The sequence below is a fragment of the Cyprinus carpio genome, chromosome A20 (genome assembly GCF_018340385.1).
Source record: "Cyprinus carpio isolate SPL01 chromosome A20, ASM1834038v1, whole genome shotgun sequence".
Classification (NCBI taxonomy): domain Eukaryota; kingdom Metazoa; phylum Chordata; class Actinopteri; order Cypriniformes; family Cyprinidae; genus Cyprinus; species Cyprinus carpio.
Genome location: NC_056591.1, coordinates 26,656,331 through 26,680,198, shown reverse-complemented (window position 1 = coordinate 26,680,198; position 23,868 = coordinate 26,656,331). Strand labels below are relative to the sequence as shown.

Genomic DNA, 23,868 nt, shown 5'->3' with positions numbered 1-23,868 from the left:
CAGAGATGAGTGTGTGTGTGTGTGTGAGAGAGAGAGGGACAAAGACAAGAACTTCAGCCCGAAAGAGAAAGCTGTCATTTACAAATGTAGGCTTGAAGGTGGAGTAACGACAGAAAGAAACAAAAATGATTCCCTATTTGAAAGCCGACAGGATTTTATGGCTTTAAATACAATGACCTAGGGATCAATGCGAAGAGCTTTAACAAAGATAAGAATAATAATAACAAAAATGAGAAAAAACAACAGCATTTACAGTAATGCACTTACAAAGGAAGCCTATGGGGAAAGTGCACAGAGGGTTTTTTCTAGCAAATTAAAAGTTATATAAATCATTCCTTGAGCAAGAAAACAGGACAAAAATATTGGACAAACGTGATAATTTTTGACATGGAAATAGTGGTGTGCGATCAGGCCTAATTAGATTGAAGTAAAAAGCTGCTGTGGACAGAAAGAAGTTGCATTCAGTTGACACAGCTCTCGGTTCATGAAGAAATCAGACAAATAAACTCACTGAAGTCTATGAAAGCACATTGCAGTCAAATTTTAAACATGACTGCAAATGTGACTTGTATTTCTAGTTCATTAAAGTTCGTAAGTTCATTAAAGGAAGAGTTCACCCTCAGGTCATCCAAGATGTAGATGTATTTGTTTCTTCATGGGAACAGATTTGGCGAAATGTAGCATTACATCACTTGCTCAACAATGGATCCTCTGCAGTGAATGGGTGCCGTCAGAATGAGAGTCCAAACAGCTGATAATAACATCACAATAATCCACACCACTCCAGTCCATCAGTTAACATCTTGTGAAGTGAAAAGCTGCGTTTGTAAGACATTTTAACTTGAAACTGATGTTTTCAGTGGAAAGTCTCCTGAATCAGGAGAGAAATATGCACAGATCAAGCAGCGTTTACAAGCAGAAACAGTCCAAAACAGTTCTAAAAAAAAAGAAATTGGTGGATTTTGTTGTGAAAATACAACAGGGATGGACTTTTTCACTGGAGAAGGCAATATTATTGATAGAGGACTCCAGATGCAATGGTCTGAAAATAAAAAAAAGTCTCAAGGATGGGTTTGTTTCTTACAAACATGCAGCTTTTCATTACACTAGATGTTAATTGATGGACTGGAGTGGTGTGGATTATTGTGATGTTTTTATCAGCTGTTTGGACTCTCATTCTGATGGCACCCATTCACTACAGAGGATCCATTGCTGAGCAAGTGATGCAATGCTACATTTCTCCAAATCTGCTCCCACGAAAAAAACACATCTACATCTTGGATGACCTGAGGGTGAGTGAATTTTGGATAAACTTTCATTTTTGAGTGAACTATACTTTAATAATGCTTTTCCAATGCTTGCACAGACTGCATGCAGGCAGCATATCTGTAGTGTTAAATATCCACTAGTACTACATCTCATGTAGTACCTTTAGAAAAACCTTCAGCAATGCAAAATAAGTCTTTCAGCTAAAATAAGTGCATTTCAGCTACAATATCTTCATCCATCAACTTTTATTGTATATGCATTACTGTAAAATCAAGAAGAGAGTTTTCTGTGGCGATCAACAACATGCAACAGATGCTGTCAGGTGTCCTAGACGTTAAATTCGGCAGCTAATAAACACCTCCAAAAATCCAGTATGAGATCTAATGACCAGAGAGAGAAAGAGGCCGGACCACCCACTTACACCTCCATCCCGGCTCATCTCACAACCAGTCAAACGAAAGACAAAATTACAGCCAATTCGTCCTGCTCTCAATAAACACAGACCGCAGTCCACACACTGAATGTTGGGAAGCTAAAGCCAGTTGACACAAAGCCCAAATAGGATTACGCATTAAAAACACAACAGTAAACGGTGTTCTCATTAACTTAACACAGGGATTACATCGTCCCAGAGCGCAGACGTACACACAGATGGACCCTGATCTCTGTAATGAGCCTGTAATGAACCTCTACAATACAGCTTATCAATATCCATAGAATGAAGACCGCAGGACTGTAATACACTAGTTGGTCCTTTAGCACCAGCTGTTTTGATTAGGGTTAACAAAAGCCTTCAGCGCGTCTCGGGAACTCCACATTGAGCCGACACCGCAGGAGGGAGAGAGAGACAGACAGCGAGCTGGGAAAAGTTAACGAGGATTTGGTATCTGACACACAGACACACTCCTCTAGAGAAAAGCAGAGGGGTCTGAGAAAACGTCAGGAGGTTATCAATGCAACTACGTGACTGATGAAACTGTTAAAAGATAAGTTGAATTTCAGAAAAGCTAAATCTCATTTTTTGGGTGGAACACAAAAGGAGACGTTTGGGAATATGCTCATGCAGCTCCTTTCAATGAAAGGGAACGGGGCTGTTGAGCTCCAAACAAAAAAAAAAAAAAAATCTGCTTCACTGACAGAAGTAGGTTGCATAATGCAATGTCAGCACTAAAGGCTATTTTAATGGCAAGAAAAAGCTGAAGTCAAACAATAATAAAATGATTAAACAAACGAAACATTCATGAAAAAAAAAAACAGTAATAATGTGAAATATTACAAATTAAAACATTTTTAAAATATTGTATTTTTTATATTTATTTTATATAACTTGTTTGAATATATTAAAACCCAATGTATTTTGGTGATGTAAAGCTGAATTTTCAGCATCATTACTCCGGTCTCCAGTGTCACATGATCTTCAGAAATCATCCACAAACACTTATTATCATCACAAGAAACATTTCTGATTATCATCAATGTTAAAAACAGTTGTGCTGCACAATATTTTTGTGTGTGAACCTTGAAACTTTTTTTTGTTGATAAGAAAATTTAAATGAACAGCATTTATCTGAAATAGAAATATTTTGTAACAAATGTCTTTACGGTCACATTTGATCAATTTAATATATCATTGCTGAAGAAAAAAATACTTGGTCCCCACCCCCCCAAACCCATTCATTTTACAGCTTGGCATTACACAAAAAAAATAAAATAAATAAAAATAAAATAATTCACCAGCCATGTTCATCATATGGAAGAGAGCAATGTGAACATTGTATTAAACATCTCTTTTTGTGTTCCACAGAAGACAATTAAAAATTCAGTGCAATAAAAGAAAAGAAGTCAACATTAAGTCACTATTAAAATTCACAAAACACAAAAATAAAAAAAAAATTCTCAGATCAGCTGAAGAATCGCAAGCAAAAAATCTTGAATAATTACTCTGATTGCCTTATTCATAGAAACAAGGCATACTGGACGGTTAGCGTGCTGTACATTTAACTGGAGGGTTTTGCACGAGGGCCGCGGTGCACAGGCCAGTGAAGAGCAGCAGTGATCAGCAAAACCTCCCAAACCTCTATTTGCATCAAGTGGCAGCAGGGCGGCTTCCATTCGCCCACAGATGCGATTATTCATCAACTTGCAAATTGGCACATCAAAGTGACAGCGGAGGAGAGCAGCACAGGAGACTGGAGCCACTCACGGGGGCGAAGCTGAGGAGGACAGAAGGTCACTGTACACGTTAAGAGCGACTCCTGTCCCTCAGTGTCACCAAACTACTGTATTAACCACTGCTTGGACACAACAACCGTCTCTGGGACTCTGGAATAATGCTGGATTGTATTACAAAAGCCTTGGTATGAGGAACTACACATCATAGTGAGCTACTTTTGCTGGATATTTGAGTAATGGATGATTTTCTTGGTTGGATCTTAAAAAAAAAAAAAAAATATGGTCATGCTATTAAGATCCAAAGGATTGTTGGGATTAGCAGTAAATTGAATAACCAGCAATTACTTTCATTTTGTGATTATAGCCATCATTTTTTAGACTTTTTTTTTAATTTGTTAAAAGATGACTTCCCCCACACAAATCCATCCAGACACAGTCTTAATTTAGTGCCCCTTTCACACAGCGCGTAGGATCCTGGAAAATTCCTGCTTCTGTGTGAACGCAAACACATCCCAGGATGTGTATTTTCCGGAATGTCTGTCTGAAAGAGGCTTAGGAAAGTGTAAAACTCACATTGGTTTTGAGGGTAATGGTCTCTTTGGGGTGGACGGTAGTTTCCTTGCTGATAGTTTCTGGGGGGTGGGGCATTGCTGTACTGTCCGCCCCTATGCTGAGCCTCAAAAGGCGGGCCAGAGCCATACTGACCCGCCCCTTGATTTCTGTCCACATAGTGACTAGAGAGAGAGAGAGAGAGAGAGAGAGAGAGAGAGAGAGAGAGAGAGAGAGAGAGAGAGAGAGAGAGAGAGAGAGAGAGAGAGAGAGAGAGAGAGAGAGAGAGCCCGAGAGAGAGAGAGAGAGAGAGAGAGAGAGAGAGAGAGAGAGAGAGAGAGAGAGAGAGAGAGAGAGAGAGAGAGAGAGAGAGAGAGAGAGAGAGAGAGAGAGAGAGAGAGAGAGAGAGGAGAGAGAGAGAGAGAGGAGAGAGAGAGAGAGAGAGAGAGAACGCGCAAGAAAGAGAGAGAGAGAGAGAGAGAACATCAACTTTAACATAAGTTAGTAGTTTATATATGTTAATGATCAGGGTTTTTAAACTAAAATAAAACTGAAAACAGAAAATATATTTTAATTTAAAATATCAAGAAAAACAACAATAGTACATCAATGATAAAATAACAATGGTTCAAGTTGAAGTACTAAACTTACTAAAACGGAAACAAAAGCCTAAGATAAGAAAAGAAAAGAAAAAATATCATATAAGCTAAACTTACTATTATTTTTTAATTTAAAAACTAATTAAAAATGACAAAAGCACATAAAATTAATAAAACAAACTAAAATTGAAATGAGAACTTAAAATATAAAATAATTAAAAATATTAATAAATATTATAATAATATAAATACTATTAAAATAACACTTTTATTTTTGTTGTAAAAGGCCGATAACCTTGATCTAAAATATTTAAAATCTCTCTAATATGCCAAACATTCAGTCTTAATGAAATAAAGACTGAAAATTAGAGATCACAGAACTATCTGAAGTCCAAGAACACCTGTCTGCACCATCCAATCAAACCCAATAACAGCTTTCATTAAGAAATTAAGTCTTTGGTGGGCATTCATCTGCATACATCTCCACTAAACAGCATGCATAATTCATCTCTCATCACTGAATTCGCCAGATGTTTAATTAGCCCGTTTTATACCAACTATTACACTAATTTGATTTCTTTTTACACAATACCACTTAAAAGCATTAAATGCAAGAACTCATCCAAACAAACGGATGGATATGGTGGGGTTTTCATTACTTACTTGAGCTTTCTGAAACCCGATTGGTCCAAATGGGCTTGTTGGCGGTTTGGGTTGAATCCCAGTTGAGGTCTCCATGGGCCGCGGTTACTCTGCTCCCAATCACCCGGTTTTAGAACCTTGTTGGGAATCCTGAAGAGAGAAATTGTAATACATAAATAAAATATGAATACATCACTCCATCATTGAAAAGCCCATTCAAACTCGCTTTTACATGAATATTCAATAGGTTTTAATATTGAATAGTGCAGCACTTACTTTGCCCCTGGTAGGACAACAGCCTTGAACACAAAACCATCATCATATTGCGGATCCTTGAATTTGATTCTGCCAACCAGAAACCATCAGTATTTAAGTACAACCATTTAAGTGCAACGCCTGGATATATCTCATTCCAGAGCCATTCAAATGAATGCCTCAATCCAGACTTCATCTAAAGTTTTGTTGAACATCTCATCAGGGATTCATCCCGCATCTGACCTCTAGAAGAACCAGCAAATATGTGCAGGACAAGGCTGATGTTTCAATGCCTGACACAAATATAAATCCTTGTGTAGCTAACAGGGTTTAAATGACTCAAGACTGATATACAAACTAATAATCCAAACTAAAATAGGCCTATATATACTGATCACTCCGATGAATCAGATGATATTTGACCACTTTGAGATTGGCTGATAATTGGTTGATGTGTAAAACAAACTCTTACCCAATAGCACAGTTGCTGCTGATGTCTCTCAGCGTTGGGATTGGCGACTCCACTGGTCTGAAGAAAACAAAAAAATGGTGTTTCATAGGATTTGTAAGGCTTTAGTCTCAAGTGCCTCAACAGACACTGCCCAGGTAATGGCAAAACACGGAAAAGCATAAAAAAAATCTGTTGTCTTCTTACTTATCTGGTAGAATAGGGTCTTCATCTAGATTTAATATACCTTGGATTCCATGGCAAAGTTCTGCAGGGATCTCAGTGTCTGAAGAGAGAGAGGATTGGAAAATTACAGACAGATTGCAAGGATCACTGAGCTTTCGTTTCAGACTGATTCCATTTGACAAAGCGCTATTTGAATTATGGCATAAAAAAATAAAATATGTATTTTAGGTCAATATTGAAAAAACAATTTGCACATTTATGGATTTGTTTTTAAATGTCTTTTCAGAAAGTGAATTTCCTTGAACTTTAAATATAATTCAACTAAAAAAAAAACAAATAAAGAAATGAAATAAAAAACAAAAACTGAATAAAAGTGAATAATCTTGTTTTTATAATCACTGTAAAGAACATACAGGAAGATCTGTAAATAAACTGAAAAAAATAATTGTTTATATTTTCTACATAAGTTTATATATAAATGTTTATATACTTCATCTATACACTTTTATTCATAATTGAATATAATAAAAGGTTCGGGGCAAAAAAAACAAACAAAAAAAACCCCCTTATTTCAGTTAGTTGCCAAGACATCATTTCTATTTTTGTTAAAGTATTAAAATGACTAAAACTGAAACAAAATGTATTAAAAATAAAAACTAATAAGAATAACAAATTAATTAAAATTAAAATTACTATAGAAATAATACTAAAATAACACTAACTCATGGGTTGGAAAAGTTTGATAATCATAAATACTAAAACATCCCTAATGTGCCAAATATTCAGTTAAAAAAATAAATAAAAATAATAAAAAAAATTTTTTTATAATAATACATTTATTCATTTGTTTGTGCTTTTAGGGAGGGCTGAAAGCACACCAAGGTTAAGAAAGAGAATACAATTTTTCTGGATTAATGACAATGCAGAAACAGAATTTTTCATTTAATCTAAATTGTTGTTTTAGAATTACTGAAAGCCAAAATCATGATTAATTTATTAATTGTTTAGCTCTAATTTGATTTAGTTTAGGTTCACATGAGCGAGAACAAAAGGAAACTACAGAGGAAGATCAGTACCTCATGAGATTCTGCACGGTAGAGTTCCCGGATGAAATCACAAAGGGGGTGGGACTTCCCCACAAACAGGACATCACTTCCGAGACTGTTCCTCCTTACTGAAAACAACCATCAGATGGTACAGTCAATTAAACAAAAATAAAAATAAACCACTTGAGCACAAACTTTTTTTTGTTAAAGAGAATACATAATGCATCATGATTGGTCAGTATTTCTGCTTGACCTCATTTAGGCATCATAAATAAGCCAAATATGCCTCACCCTCCTCTGGGGACAAATCAGGGTAGACGTCTGCTAATGCTGCTCGCAGCCTCCGCTCGTCGACAAACGGCAACAAAGCAACACCTGTCGAGAGGAGAAGAGCAAATCACAATGACTGAAATCATAATACAGTACTCGCTGTTTCGGTTCAGACTGTGAAGCTCAAAGATTTGTGCTGACCCTGCCAGGCGTACTTCTTCCCATTCAAATCAATGGCAAAGTCATCAGGGTAGAAATCAATGATTGAGGATTCCTGTTAAAGACAGATGAAGACAGTTAAAAAAAATAAATAAATAAAAAAAACATACATTAATACATACAAAAAAAATACATTATACATTTACTCTATATCTCATTTACAAAAGTCTCTGGTCTTATAGTGCATGATTATAGAGCCAGATGTATGTCAATACAATACAATTTAAAATATATAAAATATGAAAACAAAAAACTAAATTAGAATAAAATTTAAAAACAAGTAAAAAGAAAAAGAGAAAATACAAATCCAAAATAAAATAATAAAACACTAAAATTAAAACCTAAATCAAAATATATATATATATATATATATATATATATATATATATATATATATATATATATATATATATATATATATATATATATAAATATATAAAACACATTGAAATAATAAAATAGAATAAAATAAAAAGCAAGCAACTTTTTAAACAAGAAAAAAAAAAAAAATCTATTTTCAAAAATTGAGATAAAAAAATAATAAAAACGGAAAAAAAAAAAGTTTTTAAATGCAACCTTTAAATTGCATTTTGAGAAGAACTGCCAATTGCTTCTATTGCACACTTAATGATTGATATAATGATATATATGTGCATATTGGGTATTGAAAAACAAAAAAATCTGCCTTTTTTTCGTGATCAAATTACATTCCCAAAATTACAAAATCAAATAAAGCCCTACATTCTGTATCACTTAAAATGCATTACAGAAGTTCAATAAATTGTGAATACAAATTGATGAAGCAGCAGTCAGAGGTAAACCCGTCACTCACTGGGTCTGTCATCAGGGCCCTCCATGTTTGTGGCAGGAAGTTTCCACTGGCAGCAGGAAATACACCCATGAGCTGCTCCAGAGGTTTGAACTACAAATGAAGAAATATGATTCAATTGTTAAAATCAATGGTCAACACATCAGCAATACAAAAACAATGCACTGACACACAAACTCTTACGCACTATTTGTTTTGGCTCAGTGTTGCAATGTGTTTTAAATTACCGGTTTGGTCCCTTTCTCGAAATTGTTGAACATGCCCTTGATGTCTTTGAAGTCGGAGGCAAACGGAGCATAATGAAAGGGAAAATACCACTTCCAGGACGCGCAGCCCTGTGACAGAAAAACAGACACTTAGAGACCGTCCGTCGTACCACACAAAGACAGGTTAAATACATCTTCAGTTGCTTCAATCAGAAATGCTCGATTTTGGAAAGACCTTCAATCCAAGTCATTTTTAAGACCTCTTCCATTAGCCTGTCACACTTACACTTTCAATGGGAGACCTTGATACGCCGTCAAACTTACAGCTCAATTAACACTCCAGATGGCATTTAGACCAGATAGTTTAAGAGAGAGCTTCAACAACACACACACACAATGAAAATACCACAATTTGTGGATTTAGTCCATGTCTACCTTTAAGGTCATCAACATTTACAAGACTTAAGTAGATATGCATGTACAAGCCCAAAAAACTGATCCAAACACAAGCAGGAAAAAAATGCACCAAGAAAGAAAATAAGAACAATTTTGTTAATTCATATCTGAAAATTAATTTCATCCATCACACAAAGCTTCATAAAGTCCCAGTGTGGCATTTTACATTTTTTCCAAACAACAAATGTAGGTAGATATTGTTTATTAATATATATATATATATATATATATATATATATATATATATATATATATATATATATATATATATATATATATATATATATATATATATATATAAATATTTTATATAAATATTGTTTATGAGCACCTTTTATTTGTATAGCACCTTTCACAATGCATGGTTTCAATGCAGCTGGACAGAAAATCATGATGTTAACGTTTATAATATTAATATATTTATGCCTCGGTCGCATGTAGCTGAGCTGGGTGATAATATAATTAAATTTTATATATATATATATATATATATATATATATATATATATATATATATATATATATATATATATATATATATATATATATATATATATATATACATATGTATACACACACACACACATTTGTACATTTGGATCGATAAACAAATTAAGCACTTGAGATTTTCTAGATATTACATATAATAATTGTATGCAGTTAATGTTGGATGCATTATATATTCAACTTTAAATATTATGGCTGGGTGATAATACAGTTTATTACTACATATTGATACTTTAAAAAAAAAAAAAAGCTCTTCTTGTAATATCTTGCATTAACTGAAATATTTATATAATACTTATTAATATTTATTAAATTTACTGAATCTATGACGAGCCCTCTGGGGGAAATGTGTGTATTTGTTTTTTTTTTTTAAATTAATTTAGGATTAATAGGCTCAAATGTCCAAATGAGTGAGAACGCATCTCTTCGGAGCAGCAGTGACAGCAGCTTCCTGCTTCATTTATAGAGTCAACCAATCTATTAATTTCCTGTATTTAAATTAACATTCAGTCAAGTGGCAAAAAGCAAAAAGGTGCAAGAAATCCATGCAATTGAAATTATACTCGTGACCCCTCAAATGAAAAAGTAGACACCCTAATGTGGGTAAATAAAAGGCATGTAGAGATCTGCCCCTTGAACACACTCTGCAGTAATGCTTCCTCTCATCTACCATTTGGCAGTGTCTGTGTGTGTGCGTGCAAATCAGTGAATATGTGGCAGAAGGGAGCAAACACGTCTCACGCAGCAGTGAGACTCCATAATGAATCTGTTCAGTGGTTCCCGTGGGACGGCTCTCGTCCGCCGAGCACATGGAGCGAGCGCAGACCGTGCATATATATAGAGCTCCAATTACTGCGGACAAATCCCTGCACACAGAACTCTAATCAACCAGAGATCTGCTGGAGAGAACAGCGCTCTAATGACTGAATTTCAAGCTAAAGATCAAGACCCTGCATTAAAACTCAACTAGATAACACGAACCGGCTCAAAGAGCAGCGCAAACACAGCGCAAAGCTGTTTGATCCTAGAGCTGGTGATCAAACAGATAAAGCAGAGGATATCAATCAACATTTCTGATTCTAATTTAAGGGAGTTAAAAAATAAGGTAGGAAATGCCATCATCTCACGACACTAACTAACTGTGAATCAACCAGGTTAAGGCTTGAGACTTTAGCAGCAGTACAATAAAACCAAAAGGAGGATTTTTTTTTTTGTTTTTTTAAGAAATTAACACTTATTCAGCAAGGATGCATTAAGCTGATTAAAAAGTGACAGTAAAAACATTTATAACGTTACAAATGTTTCTAATTCAAATAAATGCTGTTCTTTCAAATGTTCTATTAGAAAAATACCATTGTTTCCACAAAAGTATTAAGAAACATACTGATTGGAGTAATGGCTGATAAAAATAAGCTGTTAAAACTTGAATCAATTAAACTTTTTTACAAAGAAATTAATATTTATGTTAAATTGCAATAATATTACACAAAATTCTTGTTTTACTCTATTTTTATCCAATTAATGCAGCCTTTCTGAGCATAAGACACCTTTCATAAACATTAAAAAAAATAAAAAAATACTGCAAAGCAGTGTATGTTGCATGCATGGTCTTAAAATTATGAAAACTTTTAGACAATCATATCTAGTAATTAAGTCTACATCAACTAGTTGATAAAAATTCTAAAATCAATAGAAACACAGCAATGAATTTCATCATCAACTAGTCAGTACACTTTTACATTTTACTGTTATATTAAGTGAGAATTTTAATTTCGCAAAACCACAAGCAAGTGATTTAGCATGCAATTGGAGCATAATCATTTTAATCAACTAAATTTAGTTATCACACATACACACGTTAAAGCTAAAAATAAGTTTAGGCTGATGTACTAAAATAACTTTGAAAAAATAAAAACTTAATAAATAAATAAATAACGATGATGACAAAAATGTAAAAATCCAACTATAAATAAAATATTAATAAAAACTACAATAGTATCTCAATGATACAAAAGTAACACTGTGCGAAATATTCAATTAATGGACATTATGAAAAATATAATTGATCAACCACAAACTGAAAGACTGTAAACCTTAGTTCAGGTGTGTGTTCCAGTGACTTACCTGATAGTAGTACCTGAGCACCCAGCACAGGCCCTCCACGTACGACTGCACCACTTTCTTACGAAACTCATCGTCCGTCGCGTCCACATCAAATTTGGTTTTGTAGTAACGCTGTTTCCAGCCCTCCTCCCATAACCTGTGAAACACATTTTTAACACAGTCACAGTTACATACACCTCTCAGTTTGTCATCTTCTCCAAAGACGGGCCTGAATTCATTAAAACGAGACCAAGCTCTCCAGTGCCAAACCCAAGCAGGTTCACTTATATGCATATGCACGCCTATGAGAATTTCCCACTTTGACGGGCTCCATTAAGAGGCGACAGGAAACTTGTTTTCCACCTTAGCGCTGGTCAGGATGTTTTGATATGCTCTGGAAATGCAGCTCACATAATCAAGGATGAGCTGCATCCGTCTAGTGTAACCTCTACAGCGTCCCACATGGGACACGGAAAACCTCCATGAATACCAATTGAACCCAATTTAGACCGCGTTGGAAAGCTAATCACTGAAACATTTGCCGTTTTAATCTGGTGGTACAGAGACACATCAGTGAGAGACCCCTGCAGGATTTACATAGATATGCGTGTAGGGATGTGCAAAACATTTTAAAATAAACTAGTTTGTGAATGTCTTTAACAACTAGCAGGCTGGTATAATGAAGTTAGTTTCAGACTTACCAAACCAGAACTGGAAAGGTTTAGGAGGCATTTGCATAAGATACACTCATATCCAAAAACAGAAAAACAAAGCAGATTGCAAAGGTCTCGAGATGCAAGTTGGTGTAATGCTTCAAAGAATCAAAAAATAACTAAAGCATTTATTAATCTCATTTGAAAAACAGAAAAACCAAGAGCAACACAACAATGCAAGTCTTGAGATGCATGCTTTTTTTGCTCTAAAGTAAATATATGAAAAAAAATTTAAATAATAATAGTTTACAATAAGGTTCCTTTTGTGGACATGAACTTATTTTCACTAGTTGGCTATTAGACATTGTGGCCCATCTCTGGTGTTGTTATTACCTGACGTTATCTTCTGGTTCCGGTTCACTGTCACTGTCCTCAGCTTTACGTTTCACACCACGACTGTCCATGTCCTCACTGCCTCCAGCAGGACTCTGAGAGGAAGGACACACTCAATCAATGACGGTCATATTCTGAGGTTGCAGAGAGTGTCAAAGCTAAAGCATGAAGCCGTTAAAACAACAACAACATCTGGCGCAAGAGAAAAAGATACATGCCTTTCCGTTTTTCATCATGGCTCTCAAGGACTGAGCTGCTTCCTGAAAAATACAGAAACAGCTGATTCCACCAATGTTCAACCAAAGGTGACAAATTAAGCATGAAACTCAAGACGAATACAAAAGCAGCAATACAAGTAGAGCAGTTGAACTCTTCCAGTAAAAAACCCTTTCATGGTCTTCATAAAGAATGTGATTTTAACAATGTATGATTCTTTCACTACAAAAATACAATGAAAAAGCTGTGGCTGATTAAACAATGACATGCTGCTGTAGAAGCCACAAGAACTTTTTAATGCTTGTGAAAGTCTCTTCTGCTCACCAGGGCTGCATTTATTTGATAAAGTATAAATATTAATATTGTGAAATATTATTACAATTATAAAAAGTATGTTTTCTATGGAAATATATTTTAAATGTAATTTATTGCGGTGATCAAATCTGAATTTTCAGAATCAAAACACCAGTCTTTAGTGTCACATGATCTTTCAGAAATCATTCTAATATCCAGATTTGTTGTTTAAGAAACATTTATCATTATTACCATGGTTGAAAACCGTGCTGCCTCATATTTTTGTGGAAACTGATTTTACTTTTTTTTTTAGAATAATTTGATGAATTATAAATTCTTTATAACATTCTAAATGTCTTTACTGTTGCTTTTCAATTCAAGGCATCCTTGCTGAATAAAAGCATTAATTTGTTTCTCTTACTGACCCTAAACTTCTGAATGGTAATGTATCCGAACATTTTCTAATACACTTAAAGGGGTCAGACGATGCTTTTTTAAAGATCATTATTTTGTGTATTTGGTGTAACAGAATATGTTGACATGCTTTAATGTTCAAAAAACACATTATTTTTCAAATACTATACATTATTGTAGGTCCTCTATGCCCCGCCTCTCTCAAACGCACGTTTTCAAGTCCCTCCTCCTGACAAGCGCAGTGTGCTCTGATTGGCCAACTGACCCAGTGCATTGTGATTGGCCAAACACCGCAAGCACTCGTCGGAAATGTAACACCCCTTTCTATAATCGTGTCCTTAGTTTTACCATCAGTTCAAGCCTGAAAGGGGAACAGAGTCGCGTGACAGACACAGTGATGAAGCTCGTATGTGTTTGCAGTACACAACACGAAGACGGTTAAGACAGCTGACTCTGTGATGTGACCCTGTCCCTGTCCCTCTCTCTCTCACACCACGCGCAAAACTCCACATTTGAACAGTTCATAGCAAATACTTAAACTAATAACAAAACAAACTTACAGTAGCTGATTCAGAAGTGCCAGATTGTCGTAGCAAAGTCAGAATTACAGGTTCACGAAACGGTCGTCCATAAAATGCGTTGCTGTTCCGTTGTAATCTTAAAGATTCCTAAATGCATCTACTTTCGGAAGGCCAAAATAAGTGCTTTTGCTTTCTCCTAGATACACACAGCATCTCCCTGACAGGACTGCTTCAACACTTACTGCGGTTACTGAAACCACGCCTTCTTTCTTTGTGTGAACCTTTGGGAGGCATCATGCAAATATTTCCACATAGTGACGTAGAGATGTGGGGGCGTTTTAGAGGGGTGCGTGGCAGAGTCTTAACTTTGATAAAGAATATCTCTTTGGATTTGAGACTTTAGTCTTTGCAATTTTATAGATCTTCATGCACCAAGAGCTTGTAACACTCCAAAGAGAAAAGAAAAATTGAAATTGCATCATATGACCCCTTTAAAATAATTTTATTCTCAATCAATAACTACAATTACATCATTCACATTGCTTTGTAGTTCACTGCTAGAAAGGAAATCTTGTATTTCTATGTCTAGGGAGAAAGAAGAGGAAAATAATCCCAGCACTAAGACTGCTGAAAAGGTGGCCGATCACTGTTGCACTCATCTTGATATTAACAAATCACAAAGACAGTGAAGGCAGACCTGATTGCGCTGATTTCCCTTCATCCTCATTTCATATGCAGCTTGTCTGGCGTTCTGCACTGCCATGGGTCTGTCTCTGCCACCCAGAGCCTGAGGGGCAAACTGACCACCAGGGACAAACGATGGACCCTGCTCTGCCTGTGAAGAGAGCAATTCACACAAGACATTCATGAGATACTTGTTTAGGTTTAGATACTTCCGTCTAGTTTTACCACAATGAAAGTTCTACATTCAATTTCAAGACACTTAATTACTAATCAATAGCTCACCTTTTTAAAGCAGCTTAGCAAAATATGCAAGTATATATTGATGGATATTATAAAATGCCTTTTATCATATAAATAAAAATTTGATCTTTGTGCACAAAAAGTTTATTCAACTGTACCATCCAGTCCTACAAAGCAACACCATAAAACTCTGTTATTTGCATGATACAAATGTACTTACCATTGTTCTACTAACAAAATATCCAAGGCATTTCAACAAAAACCTTTATTTTGTATAAAACAAGGTGATCAAAATTAGAGAACAGTAACCACTGTAGCACAAAAGAAGATTACAACTAACATTCAGAGTGGCTGAAAGGTCATCCCTTTGGCATTCATCTGGACAACCTCCTTAAAGTGTCCTGCCATCTTGCAATCTCAGGGAAAATTGGAGGAATGCTGCCAGTTAAACACGGTTTGTCAGATAATTAAGGAAATTAGCACCAGGTGCCAGATTAACAACAATAACTTGGAGGTATCTGTAAGTGTTCTCTAATTTTGATCAGAGTTGTTTTTCAAACACCTCATTTAAGATTTTTACACTGTGCCTCAGAATACAATTAATTTATGAAATATGCTCTTCTACTGCTGTAAGGATAACTTCAAATAGGACTAAGCAGTGAGCTTGAAATTTAGGAAATTGTAGGTTGTTTTCTAATTTTGATCTCCACTGTATGTGTGACCCTGGAGCACAAAACCAGTCTTAAGTCACTGGGGTATGTTTTTAGCAATAGTCAAAAAAAAACATTGTATAGGTCAAAATTATCAATTTTTCTTTTATGCCATAAATCATTAGGATATTAAGTAAAGATCATGTTCCATGAAGAGATTTTGTAAATTTCCTACCGTAAATATATCAAAACTTAATTTTTGATTAGTAATATGCATTGCTAAGTATTCAATTGGACAATTTTAAAGGTGATTTTCTCAATATTTTGTTTTTTTCTGATCCTCAGATTCCAGATTTTCAAATAGTTGTATCTCGGCCAAATATTGTCCGATCCTAACAAACCATACAACAATGGAAAGCTTATTTATTCAGCATTCAGAAGATGTATACATTTCAATTTTGAAAAATTGACACTTAAGGTTTTGTGGTCCAGGGTCACATATTAAAATTTGATTTACAAATCTTTGTGCACAAAAGCTATTCAGCTATTCCATATCATCAAGTCCTACTAATCACCGCCATCAAAATCAGTGTTGTTTGCATGATAAAAATGCACATTCATTCTGAGTGAACGCATTATTTTGCAGGGTCAGTATACAAACTATTCAGCCACTGTCAGCTAAATTAAATGACCTTGTGAATTAACTCAACTCGCCGTCTCTCAAAGGAACTATGGATGTATGCATGTTAAACATTTCAAAAGGAATTATTGTAAAACCTCTCCACATTTTAATTGCTTCCAAAGCTGTTTAGAACTCACTTTCATCCGTTTCTTCTTTTCCTTCATTCTCCGTTTAAAACTCTCCTGCAAGAAATAAAAGGCCATGATGAGCCAAATGAAGTGCACATTTCTGTATCATAATCATTGGCGTAAAGAGTCTGAGGTCATAAGCCTCCGCTGTGGTGTGTTGATAGCAAATAACACTTATTGTGCATTCTCACGTCATCGTCTTTGCGCTTTTTGAAGATGTTGTCCTCTGCCACCCCTACAGCTTGCATTATGAGCTCGACGCGCTCGAGATTGACAAAGCCATTTTCTGTTAAGTAGCCCTATAGAGAGAGAAAAAGAGAGCTTATTTATACATCTCTCCCTTCAATCAATTCCAAATGGATACGAATGAAGTCACGCCATTAAATATAATAAATTAAAACCATTTTATGTTGACTTCAAGCATGCATGGGATATATGGACATGGAAATATTCACCCCGGTCTTATGCACAACATCTTTGTAGATGCCAACCAGACGATCGATGGCGCCCTCTCTGTTTGAAGATAAACTAGAGTCAGAACTCACTGAAACGACAGACTAAATAATGCGGCTTCTGTGAGCGTACCTGATCTCAAGAGACGGTAAGTGGGGCAAGAAGTCGTTTCCCACAAAGAAACACATGAACACCCAGTCGTCGACACTCCGCTCAAAGTCAAATGGGAACGGCAGGCTGGCCATTGTTAACTCCCTCTCTAGATACTGCGGAGAAATAAAAATATTATACACAGACAAATATTTTCAGATAAATATACATATTCTGTTTTCCAAACATCTAAGCAACCATTCACCAATACCCAAGCTTTACTGCGGTAAATTTTGCACATGCAAACACCATCCTAGTGAAAATCTAGTTTAAACGAATGATAATCTGACAAATTTAATATTAAAAACATAAAACACTTTTAAAGGAATAATTCACTCAAAAATGAAAGCTGAAAAAAAAAAAGCTGAAAATTTACTCGCTCTCAGGCAAACATGGATTATGGACTGGTATTTAGCCCAAAGGAACGGTTTAAAGTTAAAAATGTCGTATTGATCGATTTATTACAATCACGCAGCCTTTTGCATCACAAGATGTTAACTGATGGACTAGATTCATGTGGATTACTTGGATTATTGTGATGTTTTTATCAGCTGTTTTGACTCTCATTCTGACAGCACCCATTCACTGCAGAGCATCCATTGGTGAACAAATGACGTGATGCTAAATTTCTCCAAATCTGTTCTGATAAACAACTCATCTACATCTTGGATGGTCTGAAGCGGAGTATATTTGCAGCAAGTTTTCATTTCGGAGTGAACCAAGTTGGACAAACCTCTCGTAACACAGCCAGTCGGATGAATATGAACTCCTGTTCTGATACTGGAACTGTGTCTGCAAATTCATCATGCTGAGAAAAAAAAACACACAAAGCATAAGTTCACACAAATTTGAGGTGAAGCTCTGGGCTGATGAACGGAGAGGATGAATCTGTTACCTCGCCCTGTTTTTCTCGGGCCATTCCCTGACAGTCTTTGATCTCGTGGCCCATCTGACTACACAGGGCGCAGGGTCTGGGTTTGTTGGGTTTGAACTCTTCTCTTATAATGGTGAAGTTGGGTTCATGTGTTGCCAAACCCAACATGATCAAATCAGCTGGGGGAAAAAAGATAGAATTAAACCTGTAATTAAACTGAACTCATTTTAAAATGGGCAGTTCATTATACGTTTTAGCCAAAAAAGTTTTACAGAATGGTGACTCCAGAAAGTACAAAGATAAAATGCTGATATTACATAAACATACAGTTGCTGTTCTTCATAACTATAATGAAAGCTTTCAGTCAGATTCATATTTTGAAGTATCTACTCTCCAGCCTAATCAAAAGCAATATACATTTCCTCATTTAACCACTAAGTGCACTAATACTACAGACATAATGCTGTGCATCAGATCCCCTTATACATATTAACAAAACCAGACAGATTTAATAAATCCTTCTCAAAACCAGTCCACAACATTCATTATTATGCTGTGTGGCATAAAGTCGACATGAAACTTAAGTTGTACCAAATTTACTATTGCACTGAGACAAGTGAAACGGCTATTAGGCAAAAAGAAGAGAAAAAAAAGATGGAGAGGGGCATTTTAATCATTTGTTGACTGGATTGTGAAAAATTAGCACTGTATGTTGGAATAAAAGTAGATCTGAATGTGATTGGTTTAAATGCAGTACAAGTTTAAATACGTCAAAAGAAACTCATTAATTTAAAGACAAATTCAATTATTATTAAAAAAAATAATGCACTAATAAATAATGGAGATTTATAAGACCAGTAATGTCCTTTAAGAAATAAATAAGGCTAACATTGAAATAAGCATTTAAGGATTAATTTTCAGAAGTCTATACTAGGTGGCCAAATTTAACGCTTAAAATTTGAAAAAACAACAACAACAACAACAACAACAACAACAACAACAACAACAACAACAACAACAACAACAACAACAACAACAACAACAACAACAACAACAACAACAACAACAACAACAACAACAACAAACACACTTTACCATCAGCTCCACAGAGACAGTGATGTGTGTTTGGGTCATGATTTGGCTGAGCTGGAAAAGAAAATGACACAAATGATACATTAGAGCAGTGAGGTTCTTGGCTAGACACATTTCAGACATTATTAGGCTTATCCAAATGCATGTCATGAGAAAATGTTACATTGTTCATTTAAAACCGAAAACAAAAGGAAAAGGCTTCAATTAAATGAATCACAACAAATCAAACCTTTCAAAAGACCTTCACAATAAGACTATAATCTGAGTTCTCGGCTCTACCTCTCTGTCTCCTGATGAAATCCATAATTTTATGCTCTCCTTCTCCGGGAACACTAGCATCTGACAAGAAAACCTGCAGGACAAAGTAGTTATTTATTGATTATGTCCCACAGCAGAATAAAAACTTCACTAAACAAAATTTAATTTGAGGAGTCGTATGACCTACTGTGATATTATGCCACCCAGGGTCATTGGTCAGTCTGTCTGCGACGTAATATCGCAAACATTTGGCCAAATTATCCATGAACTCTGTCCCCTACACACAAAACAGGAAAGCTGCTCATTACATCTGACAAAAACACAGACCGAGATTTCATGCAATCCTTAAATTATGAACAAAGAAACAGAGTTGAGAAAATGTAGATGATGTTTGACCTGATCATAAACAGAGGACACATAACATAGCTTTTTTTGAACACTTACAGGGGTGATACAGTTACTGTCAAAACGTTCTTTTATTTCGTCAGGTGGCAGGTAACCACCTAAAAAGAGAAACATCTATTGAAACTAGAACATGTGTCACAAAGACTAAATCAAATTTTAATGCTCGTTTAGTGTTTATATGAACAACATTGCATTGGTTAAAAGTGGTCTTTCACCTCTCTGAATAACTTCTTCTCTCATTTTGTTTTTCTCCTCTGTAAGCTCCACTCCTTCTTTAGATGCCCGGAATCGTCTCGAGCGCTGCTGGTTCATTTTGGCACGAGGAGCCTACAAAACAATTCAAGAATACAGATGAGCAGCACGGTTACTGAAACCGTCCACTACAGTGTGCATAGTTCATGAATGTACGGATAATTTATTTTCAGTGTCTCAAAGAGATTATCAATGCTCATTTCTATCTACTTGAGCCCTTAACTCGTCTATCAGGTTGGCTTTAGTTTTGGAAACCCGAGTTAGAATGAGTTGATGTATTTTGCATCAATATCATTATCTTTGTTTTGCCGTGCCAGCTTCTATATTTTCAATTATCTTCCAGCAAACAAGTCTCATTATACTTCCCAACTAAAGAAACTTAATATATATATAAAAAAAAAAAAAGTTTCTAACACTTAAAAAATGCGCTTAAAATCTAACTGTCATTTCACCACAGAGTTTGCAATAATTCCCAATAGCTCACTCCTGAATTTAAGTGCACTATTAAATGAAATATCAAACAATGACCCAGAAATGACTATTTTCTGCACAGAGATGCATCTGAAACACTGAAAGCACAACGTGCTGTTGTTGTAATGCTGGTGCATGCAGTGTCAAACAGGCCTAATAGAGATGTTATGAAAGTCGATACATACCACACCATCAATTGCCATGTACAGAACCCGTCTCGGTCGAACAATGTTAAAGAGACGGTCAATATATTCGAAAATGGCAACCATCATTTCATCTTCATTTTTAGGTGCTGGCCTGCAAAGAGTTCAAATAATGTTGTAATAAAGTCACTTAAAAACATAAATACATGAATGAGAGAATCTCACTTGTCCTCCGGATGTGTGCACGGGTGAATAATTCCATTCATGTCTAGATACAGGTTGTCAAACTCCACTTCATTTGGATTGGGTTTGCTGGTATCAACCGGGATTTTAAAGCCATTGTACTCCTTGGCCTGAAAACGAGAAGAAATTAAGATATTTACATATCCTCCTGGGACCCAGGCACAGACTTCTGTTCTCTGTAGATGAGGTTATATTTTAGGGAATTTCTCCGAGACCCTACACGTCACAGTTTAAGCTCTGTAAAGAGAGCTTACACTCAGGGGTTTTGAGAGATATCAAATGTTTGGAGGCTTGATCATAAACACTCTCTCTCCTTGTGCTTTAAACATGACTGATATGGACAGAATTATCAAATTTAGCACTCTTAGGGAAATATGATTATATTTTGTAATGATCATTTAAATATGACTAATTTTCAAATTGTTTGTCATAATGCACATCTCAGAAAAATGTTTAAAAATGATATAAAATCGGAATATGACTTGTTACGAAACAAGGCCTAATTTCCATACATGTGTTCTGTAGAGGACACCAGAACACACATCATGTTAATCAGACATTTTGGGGAGACACAACAAGAAATTATAGATCAATATTCCTATGAAATATACTCACATTATAACACTTCTTTTTTCATTATGGTTTTCCCCAAGAACACATTAATATGCAAATTAGATGTAATCTATAGATACATTGAATAAAACGGGAACACCAATTTATGGACAATTTACCCACATATTCAATAAATTACAGTAGTATATCAAATAATTCGGTTTATATCTTTCAAAGCTGAGAATCGTCTTTATACAAAATTCGGTTAAAAATAGCCTGTAACCGAAAAACTGAAAAAATAAAACATTGTTTTTGCCTATACATAACTTTTCATATTTATATATATCTATATATCTATATCTCTATATATATCTCTAGCTCTATATCTATCTATATATATCTCTATCTATCTTTATCTCTATATATCTATCTCTCTATATCTCTATCTATATCTCTATATCTATCTATCTATATCTATCTCTAGCTCTATATCTCTATCTATCTATCTTTTTTTGGAATAACTTAGTCCTGGCGTCCTCTACAAAGGACATAGAATAAGATAGCTTTTTTTACAAGATGTTTTTTTTTCCCCTACATTTGTTTATTATGATTCAACCACTGTATTGACATTTAAAACTTTTTTTTTTTTTATGGTTCTCAGGAGGATATATAAATATATTAAACCTAAATTTCATACTTTTGGACATCGCAGTCTCAAAACTTCAATTCACATGGCATCACAGCCGCGTTTTGAGAAACGTTGCCGATTTGGTACCTGACCTAATTTCCTCTTTACATAATTTACATTAAATTTGCATAATTCTCTGTGATTGGTTGGTTGGCTGTTCAAGCTGTTTCACTCAACTAGGTACCCTAAAAATGCTGTCTAGGTAACAACCTTTCAAGGTGTTTGAGACACAACCACGCCTTCACATCTCTAATTTAACCAATGTAAACTTATATTCCGTCAAAACAACAACAAAAACAAAACAAAACAACAATTCAAATCAAAATCGCGTGAATTCAAACACACACAAAAACCAGCTGTAATACACACCACAATCACATCTGAGACTCAGGGCCGTAAAGCTTATTTCATTACAAGCATTATTAGCATAACGATATGATTAATCAACAATCAGTCAGATGCTAATGTGTCCCACCTTCTCCTCCAGACAGTGTACTATTATTGACGGATACTTCCGACTCAACCAGCGGAAAAACGCGGGGACTCCCATCTCCCGTAAAATACAGCACTTCTGAACGAAATAGCAACTTTAAAAACGATTAAAAACAGCAGAACACGCCGAAGGATGAAAACGGCTAACAAACACAGCGTACGCAGCTTATTTACCCCAGCACGCTGTGAGGGATTTCCGGGTCATCAGGATGTGACGATGAACGCGCACCGCGCTGGATAAAAAGCGATTTCCGCTCCAAATCAACTAGAGCAAGCAGCAAAGGTGTATTTATACATACAAACATAGGCTACAAAATACATATCGCTTTTTTTTTTTTTTTCTTTCTTTTTTTTTTTTTTAAAGATAATTAAAAAATAGAGGATAAATAATAACAAGACAATGAAAAGCGAAATTAATATTCTTATAAATCATTATTATTAATAATGGCTCCTGAGTTTTGTTGTTTTTGAATATTACACTAGGCCTATAGCAAGCCCTCAAAATATACACTTATACAAATGGTTTTAAGTTTATCTTAAGTTGTCCTTGAGCACATTCAGTACAAAGATACAAATTAAAATAAAATAATAATATTAAATAATAATATTAAAGTGTTTACCGTTTAACAATTATATAACCAGAACTGTGTATCAGTGAATAAATGTTTATGTGTTTTAAATGTATTTCTTTCATTACTTCAGGTTTCTGTAGCTCCTTTCCAATGCAAATGAGCATCATATGACATTCTATGGAGACTTGAAGTATTCAGCTGATTTCTGTGAAGAGCTGTTTGATCTTTGGTGATGCAAATTCAGTAGTTTGTCCTTATCTTCATTTTGCTCTTGAGTCTTCACGTTACGTCCATGAACCCAGCGGCTCACTCATTAATGAAGCCTCTTGTCACACAAACATGGATATACACACACACACAGACACACACAAACATTTACGCAGTTGTGGGTGAAATTACATACATGGAGAATGAAACCAATACACTTAAAAAGACCTATAATTCAGCCCCCCTCCATACATGCAGAGCAATAAGCAACCATTCCCCTAAACCAAAAACACATTAAATGTAGATGCACTGGATCACTTGAAAAAAAAGGAGAGAGTGAAAAAAATAAAAATAAAAATAAAATAAAATATAACCTGTATGTTTG

The 23,868-nt window shown here is 35.1% G+C and overlaps 1 protein-coding gene across 2 annotated transcripts in view; it reads right to left on the bottom strand.

Moving 5' to 3' along the window:
• LOC109068240 (5'-3' exoribonuclease 2-like) overlaps positions 1-23,002 on the bottom strand; it is a 28,155-nt gene extending 5,153 nt beyond the window's left edge. Inside the window, exons 1-28 of one of the 2 annotated variants that reach the window (XM_042778261.1) lie at positions 22,879-23,002; positions 20,955-21,082; positions 20,772-20,883; positions 20,079-20,190; positions 19,903-19,961; positions 19,646-19,735; positions 19,480-19,552; positions 19,204-19,254; positions 18,130-18,287; positions 17,968-18,042; positions 17,217-17,350; positions 17,087-17,144; positions 16,823-16,930; positions 16,641-16,685; positions 14,945-15,082; positions 13,021-13,062; positions 12,803-12,897; positions 11,778-11,913; positions 8,712-8,819; positions 8,488-8,577; positions 7,638-7,710; positions 7,458-7,541; positions 7,197-7,294; positions 6,142-6,221; positions 5,959-6,015; positions 5,508-5,576; positions 5,253-5,381; positions 4,015-4,175 (exon numbers count right to left, since the gene is read on the bottom strand). In XM_042778261.1, the coding sequence (XP_042634195.1) occupies positions 4,015-4,175; positions 5,253-5,381; positions 5,508-5,576; positions 5,959-6,015; positions 6,142-6,221; positions 7,197-7,294; positions 7,458-7,541; positions 7,638-7,710; positions 8,488-8,577; positions 8,712-8,819; positions 11,778-11,913; positions 12,803-12,897; positions 13,021-13,062; positions 14,945-15,082; positions 16,641-16,685; positions 16,823-16,930; positions 17,087-17,144; positions 17,217-17,350; positions 17,968-18,042; positions 18,130-18,287; positions 19,204-19,254; positions 19,480-19,552; positions 19,646-19,735; positions 19,903-19,961; positions 20,079-20,190; positions 20,772-20,883; positions 20,955-20,995 (2,476 nt within the window). In that variant the 5' untranslated portion in view covers positions 20,996-21,082; positions 22,879-23,002. Of the gene's footprint in view, positions 1-4,014; positions 4,176-5,252; positions 5,382-5,507; positions 5,577-5,958; positions 6,016-6,141; positions 6,222-7,196; positions 7,295-7,457; positions 7,542-7,637; positions 7,711-8,487; positions 8,578-8,711; positions 8,820-11,777; positions 11,914-12,802; positions 12,898-13,020; positions 13,063-14,944; positions 15,083-16,640; positions 16,686-16,822; positions 16,931-17,086; positions 17,145-17,216; positions 17,351-17,967; positions 18,043-18,129; positions 18,288-19,203; positions 19,255-19,479; positions 19,553-19,645; positions 19,736-19,902; positions 19,962-20,078; positions 20,191-20,771; positions 20,884-20,954; positions 21,083-22,687 lie in introns of both variants that reach the window. The other variant, XM_042778260.1, reaches the window with a different exon arrangement.
• Positions 23,003-23,868: the final 866 nt, after the last annotated feature.